The sequence below is a fragment of the Corylus avellana genome, chromosome ca4 (assembly GCF_901000735.1).
Source record: "Corylus avellana chromosome ca4, CavTom2PMs-1.0".
Classification (NCBI taxonomy): domain Eukaryota; kingdom Viridiplantae; phylum Streptophyta; class Magnoliopsida; order Fagales; family Betulaceae; genus Corylus; species Corylus avellana.
This window is the reverse complement of record NC_081544.1, coordinates 29,593,676-29,601,117: the sequence shown is the minus strand read 5'-3', so window position 1 is coordinate 29,601,117 and position 7,442 is coordinate 29,593,676. Positions and strand designations below refer to the sequence as shown.

Below are 7,442 nucleotides of genomic sequence, written 5' to 3'. Positions count from 1 at the left end.
TGTCATTTTTTTTTTTTTTTTTTTTTTTAATTTTTGGGTTTTTTAGAAGAAAAAAAATGACATAGCACCCAAACCCAATGGCATCCACGTGAAACGTTGAAATGATGTTCCGTTAAAAAATCTAATGGAATGTTAACAGAAATACCAAATGAGTTTATTTGCAAATTACAAGTATCATTTGTGATATTTTTAAAAACTCAGGTGTCTCTTTAATTTTTGTGCAAACCACATGTACTAAATTTGTATTTAAGTATTTAACCCAAAAAATAAAAAACAATTTATGGGTACTTTCAAAACACGTGAAAGTTCAAAAAAAATTTGTGAAGATTTCCAAAAAAAAAAAAAAAAAAGGAAGGTAAATTGCTACAATACTCAACAATTCGAAAACAGAAAACAGAAATCATACAATATTTATATTTGTCCTCTTCTTGGACAGCTAGAAAAATCAACATAAAAATAAATTTTTGCGCTCATTATACGGCGTTATAGGCCGCAACCAGAAACTCTTCTGGCCACACTTCCTTTTATCCCCCTCCTCCCAACAACTCAATTCCCATTGTCAATGGGAAAAACCCTCATTCTTGGTCTCGGCCTGTTTAGTTATTTTTCTATTTTTGTTTTTGTTTTATTGTTTTCTTTCAATGTACTCACATATATATGCTAACCTTAGTCGTCAGCGAAACTGCTGCCGAGGTCCGAGGACATTCACCGACGATCGGCTAACCACCTCACACACAGTCAAGCTAGCTCCTCCATGACTTAGGCATCATAACAGTCAAATAGAACATATATTATTTTAAGTAGTCATAAACTCAACACACTTCAATTATAAAATTGACAAAGTTCATGGGGATTCAAGTTATTGAGACACAACAAAAGGCATGCCCTTACGTAGCTCTCCATGAAGAAAGTGGTGGAGTTTCAGAAGTCTTCCAAGTCGCAAAGTTGGCCATATATCTATCGCCCTTAATAACATCCTCTAAAGCAAATGATTCAAGTTCAGACATTTCTTCTGGTGTGAGTTTCACAAACAAAGCTCCAATGTTCTGATCGAAGTTGTCAATCTTGGTGGTTCCTGGTATGGGACACACGTCATTCCCTTGGTGATGAACCCAGGCCAATGCTACCTGCGATGGGGTGCATCCCTTCCTCGTTGCCATTTCATTAACACGCTCAAATATGATTCTGTTGTGCTCCAGATTTTCAGGTTGGAACCTGGGTAGAGACTGCAAGCAATAAAGTAAATACATACATCAGGAGCATTGTGGAATCATAGATTAATGGACATCTAGGGTACCAATGATAAAAAGAAAAAAGAAAAAAATGCATTATTTAATTAATGATTCAATTTAATTAATACTTTGAATCCCTATGGCTATGTGAGCCAACAGTCATATGTGATATAAAATCTCAACATGCTCAAAATGCAGTAATGATTCTCTAGAACTGTTATTCTAATAAAACGGCTGCCTATTTCATTTTGAAGCTCAACATTTGCTGCAGATGTACAAACCTTTCGGTAGTCATTGTTGGAAAGATTTTCAACAACCTTAGGCCCTGACGAAAAGAATCCTCGTCCAAGAGGACTGTATGCAACAATCCCAATCCCCAATTCCCTGGAAAAATTTAAATTTAAATTTTGATTTTGATTATCCTGTAACCTCAAAAAAGAAAAAAAGAAAATAAAGGAATATTGATAATGATGCCTCTCACCTGCAAGTAGGAATGATTTCTTGCTCGACATCTCTAGACCACAGAGACCACTCCAGCTGCACAGCTGTTATTGGGTGAACAGAATGTGCTTTTCTGATGGTGGAAGCAGAGGCCTCAGAGAGACCAATGTACTTTATTTTACCTTCTTCAACTAGTTTCTTCAGTTCCCCAATCTACATGCAGAAGAAAACAATTAATTGCATGCATAAATTCATCATCTTGTATTTTACAGATCGAGGATGCATGAGCAGGTAAAACGAACCGTGACTTCGATGGGAAGACGGGTGTCGACGCGGTGCTGGTAGTAGAGATCGATGCAATCCAAGTGGAGGCGCTTCAAGGTGGCCTCACAGGCAGCTCTCACATACGCTGGATCGCCACGGATCTCCCTCTTCCCATCCGCAAAGCTAATTCCGAACTTGGTTGCCAATTCCACCCTCTCTCTCACCCCTTCCTTCAAAGCCTGAGGCCCAATAAACGAAATTTAGGAACAAATAAATAAACAAAAAAGCGAAAAAACTAAAGACAAAAAATACAGGCCAGGGGACCTTTCCGAGAAGGATTTCGTTGGTGAAGGGGCCGTAGCTGTCGGAGGTGTCAAGGAAGGTGACGCCTGAGTGGACGGCGTGGTGGATGAGAGCAATCATGTCTTGTTCGGGCTTGGGAGAGCCATAGAAGGCGGACATGCCCATGCAGCCGAGGCCCTGTGCGGACACCTCTAGTCCCTGTGAACCCAGCTTTATCCTCCCCACTCTTCCGGCTTCCATTTCTTCCCCTCTTCCCCTTTCTACAACAACAGCTGCTACTACTACTTCCACAGCTGGCAGCAGAAACCCAAGTTGAGCGATTAAAAAGGTTATTGCGAAAGGTGTAAGAGTGAATGGTTGGTGTAGGGACTGAAAGTTGAAGCAGGGGGCGAAGCTAAGGACTATGGCTATATATCGTAATGAGTAAATTAAGCTAGATCCATTGCGCTAACGGCTAAGTTGCACTATTTTTTTTGCTGTCCTAGCCTCCTAGTTTTTCAGCTGAGTTCCGCTATGGAATTTGTTCGGTGTCTCAGAGTTGTCCGCAGAAGGTGGGAATTAGGCCATTTGTTTTTGTTTGTTTGTTTTGTTTTTTTTTTTTTTTTAAGTAGAGCATTAGGCCTTGTTTGTTAAACAAGAAGCCTTTTTCACGGTACTGTTGATATTAAAAAAAAGACAAAAAAAATTTTCAAACCAGTCTGGAAGAAATATCTTCCAACTCATTTAGAATAATGTTAAGTGTCTATAAACATTTAAAACATTAGTCTAACTTAGTAAACTGCTATTAATGACTAAGAATTTAATGTGCGTTTTAAATGTTTATAGACACTTGGCACTATTTTAAATAAGGTTGGAGAATATTTCCTCTAGACTAATTTGGAGGAAATTTATATGCTTAAAAAAATTTAAAAAAAAAAAGAAAATAATAATTGATATATGAAAGTAAAAAAGTGGTATTGAAAAGTGAAAAATTTTGTTTTGTAGTGATTTTTTAATGGAAAAATTACACTTTACCTCCCAAAGTTTGGGGCCATTTTGAATTCGACTTCCAAGTTTCAATTTTTGCAATCCACTCCCAAAGTTTTAATTTTTTACAATTCGACCATTCCATTAGTCAAACCTATTTTCACCGACAGAACAGTAATCACGTGATCACAAGTTAATGTCTTTAATTTATCTGCATTTGCAATTCACTGTGGCCGTTTTCTGTGCATATCGGCCGGCAACTGGGTTTTTCTTTTAGAGACTAGTCAATTTCTTTTTGGGTTTATTTTTTTTTTTATCTATTGGTGGGATATATAATAACATGAGCAGATTTGACTGTGAAAATACCAAGGGGGAAGGGGTCCAAATTAGCTTGTCAGGGCTAGGGATAATGGGGAGATGGATTTCTAGGATTTTGGAGATGGTGTGGGGGTCAAAAAGGGCATTCAGTGTAGGCATGTTCCAGCAATTGTGTAAATGAGTTGTTGAATGAAGTTTACTTTAAACTGCTAAGAAAAGTTTGAAGAGAATATTAAAATTTTGGTGGAAACTTGAAGGGATGACTCTAATTTTATCTAAAATAAAAGTAAAATCATCAAACTTCTAGAGTAAGGACCTACATTAGCCAATCTGTTAAGATCTTCTTAACCATAACAAAATATAATTATAATACTCTAGATATCTTGATAGGATCTGCTTGGATAAGAAGCATTTTTTTAATTTCCCACGTGCATTCTTTTACTTCATGTCAAACTTTAAGCTTAACTTTTTTGTGTACAAGCTCTCAACAATAATACAACATCATAAACAAAGATCTGATTACTTAGCCAAATATCTATGTTTCGTTGTTTCATGAATCAGGCAGCATAACATTCTAACCGAACATATATTATTTAGAGCAGTCAAGAACTTAACACACTTCAATTATAATATTGACAAAGTCTATCGGGGATTCAAGTTATTAAGACACACAGCAAAGACATGTGTGCTTATGCAGCTTTCCATGAAGAAAGTGGTGGAGTTTCAGAATTCTTCCAAGTCGCAAAGTCAGACATATATCTATCACCCTTGACAACATCCTCTGAAGCAAATGATTCAAGTTCAACCATTTCTTCCGGGGTGAGTTTCACAGACAGAGCTCCAATGTTCTGGTTGAAGTTTTCAATTTTGGTGGTTCCTGGAATGGGACACACGTCATTCCCTTGGTGATGAACCCAGGCCAGTGCTAGTTGTGATGGAGTGCATCCCTTCCTCGTTGCCATTTCATTAACACGCTCAAATACGATTTTGTTATGCTCCAGATTTTCAGGTTGGAACCTAGGTAAAGACTGCGAGCCATGAATACATACATCAGCATTGAGACTGGAATCACATATTAATGGACATCTAAGGTACCAATGATAAGCATACCCTTTAGAATACGTATAAGCACTAAGACTGAAATTATTAAATATATTTCAATGAGGTTGTGTAATTCATGAAGGCAATATTGTTTGAAATTTCATGAAGGCAATAATGAGCGCACACTTAAACATAATTCTGTAACATAGCTATTGATCTGGCCCTAAGCATCCACAGCTGCTATGCCCTGCCTTAATTTTCCCAACACTGAAGGATTCAGGAGGACAATAAAGATACCATCAACTGAAGAAATTAAACAAGCATTTTTCTAGGAGTACTATAGCCTCCAAAAAGGAAAAATGTTCATCATGGATAACTAATGCAGAGTACAGTAAATAATAAACAAATCTCTTACGAGCAACAAAAAAAAATAGTCAAGAACCATTAAATAAAAACTAGTTTGCAAAATAAAATGGAGCTGAATGGAAAACCAACACCTAAGGATGTCTTCTATTTCATGTATAATGAGCTAAGAGGTAAATACCATCATAGAAAGGAACTAAACATTCTGATTGGCTATGCAAGAAGTTGAGGTGGCTACAGTACTACACATTCACAATGAACACTTGACATCTATACTAAAGTTTTAGCAAACCATTGAGCAACGAAAATCATTTGTTTAGACAAATTATGACTACTTGAATATTGTAACGACTGAAGAAAATTGTGAGCACAAGTCAAGTTTTATCTAGAAAGTTGACCATTCTATGAGGTCATTAAAAAACGGGGGAAAGCATACTGATCTTTGTAAGGTCTGTTAATTCATCATCTATTTGAAAAGCTTATACTGATAAAAAAAATTTAAAAAAAAAAAAAAAAAAATGATGAGTTTAATCATTTAACGCTTGGAGTAGAAAACACCTGAAATGGTTTTATTGAAAATAAGGGTCAAGTTTCAAATCAAGACCTCAATCGGATACTATGTTAAATTTCCATTTTATTCCAAAAATTTAAGCTAATAAAAAAAAAATGAAACGTCAATCACTTAGCCAACAGTTACTTGTGAGTCAGAATACTGATGTATGCAGCAATGATGCTATAGAACTGTTCTTCTAAATGATTGCTTATTTCAATTTGAAGCTCAACATTTGCGGTAGATTTACAAACCTTTCGGAAGTCATCGTTGGAAAGATTTTCAATAGCCTTAACCCCCGATGAAAAGAATCCTCGTCCAAGAGGACTGTATGCAACAATCCCAATGCCCAGTTCCCTGAAAAATTAAAATTTGGATTTTGATATTCTATAACCTCATAAAAAAAGGAATTAATGCAATTGATGCCTCACCTGCAAGTGGGAATGATTTCCTCTTCGACATCTCTAGACCACAAAGACCACTCCAGCTGCACGGCTGTTATTGGATGAACCGCATGTGCTCTTCTGATGGTGGAAGCAGAGGCCTCGGAGAGACCTATGTACTTTATTTTACCTTCTTCAACTAGTTTCTTCAGTTCCCCAATCTATACAGCATACACAAGAAAAGAATCAGGGGTGCTCAATTGCAAAATGAAGCTAATTTTTGTTATATGAACATATTGATAGTCTTCAAAATATGCCGATCGAACCCATTGGTGTTATTCTCTCATTAGGTTGAATTGATTGAAGTAGAACAAAAAGGCGAATAAGGTGTTCCCAAATTGGTTTGCGTGTGCTCCTAAAAGTAATTGCAATTATATCATTATACGACAACAAAGCGGTACCTAGATCTTCATCCTCTACTCTAACCTATAATGGAAAACAATCACTCTGCTTGACAGGGGGCAGTTTACGGAGGATGCAAGGAACAAACCGTGACTTCGATGGGAAGGCGGGTGTCAACGCGGTGCTGGTAGTAGAGATCGATGCAATCCAAGTGGAGACGCTTCAAGCTGGCCTCACAGGCGGCTCTCACATACGCCGGATCGCCACGGATCTCCCTCTTTCCATCCCCAAAGCTAATTCCGAACTTGGTTGCCAATTCCACCTTCTCTCTCACCCCTCCCTTCAGAGCCTGAGTCCCAAGAAACGAAATCTAAGAACAAACAACGAAAAAATAAATATAAAAAATAAAAAAAATAAAATAAGAAAAGGGACCTTTCCGAGAAGGATTTCGTTGGTGAAGGGGCCGTAGATGTCGGAGGTGTCGAGGAAGGTGACGCCGGAGTGGACGGCGTGGTGGATGAGAGCGATCATGTCTTCTTCGGGCTTGGGAGTGCCATAGAAGGCGGACATACCCATGCAGCCCAGGCCCTGCGCCGACACCTCCAGTCCCTGAGAACCCAGCTTTATCCTCCCCACTCTTACGGCCGCCATTTCTTTCTTTTCTCCTTTCTACAAACAATACCAGAAGCAGCTGAAGCCTGAAACCCAAGTTGAGCGATTAAAATGGCTCCTGCGAAAGGTTTAAGAGGAAGAGTGAGTGGTAGGTGAAGGAAGAAGGATTGAAAAGTAAAATAATCCAACTTTCGCGTACGTGCTTACGTCAGCCAATCTAAATATAATATTCCAGTTTAGGATTTTTTTTTTTGGGTTAAATACTCCATACTATGGGTTTCTCAACTTTATTTTTTTTTTCTCTAGAGTTTCATTTTTATCACAGGAGGTTCCTGTGGTTTTGATAAGTGACCAAATTAGTACATCCGTTAGTTGACCGTTAGTTGACCGTTAGACTGACACGTGGACCAATCAGACGTCGACACGTGGCACATATATTAATTTTTTTTTTTAATTAAAAAAAAAGCCACCCCCAAATTGCCTCGGCCACCCCCAGTTCGTCCGTTTTTTTTTTTTTTAATATTTTTTTTAATTTAAAAAAAAAAAACTTTTTTTTAATTAAAAACA

The 7,442-nt window shown here is 37.6% G+C and overlaps 1 protein-coding gene and 1 pseudogene across 1 annotated transcript; both read right to left on the bottom strand.

The window, feature by feature from the left end:
* Window positions 1-2,480, bottom strand: part of LOC132177052 (probable aldo-keto reductase 3) — a 6,097-nt pseudogene extending 3,617 nt beyond the window's left edge.
* A 1,548-nt stretch (window positions 2,481-4,028) lies between these two features.
* On the bottom strand, window positions 4,029-7,022 carry LOC132177046 (probable aldo-keto reductase 2). Its single transcript, XM_059589255.1, has 5 exons — window positions 6,696-7,022; window positions 6,412-6,612; window positions 5,910-6,082; window positions 5,733-5,835; window positions 4,029-4,552 (listed from the first exon to the last, which is right to left on the bottom strand). The coding sequence occupies exons 1-5, from the start codon at window positions 6,912-6,914 to the stop codon at window positions 4,214-4,216; spliced, it is 1,035 nt and encodes a 344-aa protein (XP_059445238.1). The 5' UTR covers window positions 6,915-7,022; the 3' UTR covers window positions 4,029-4,213.
* Between the last annotated feature and the right edge of the window lie 420 nt (window positions 7,023-7,442).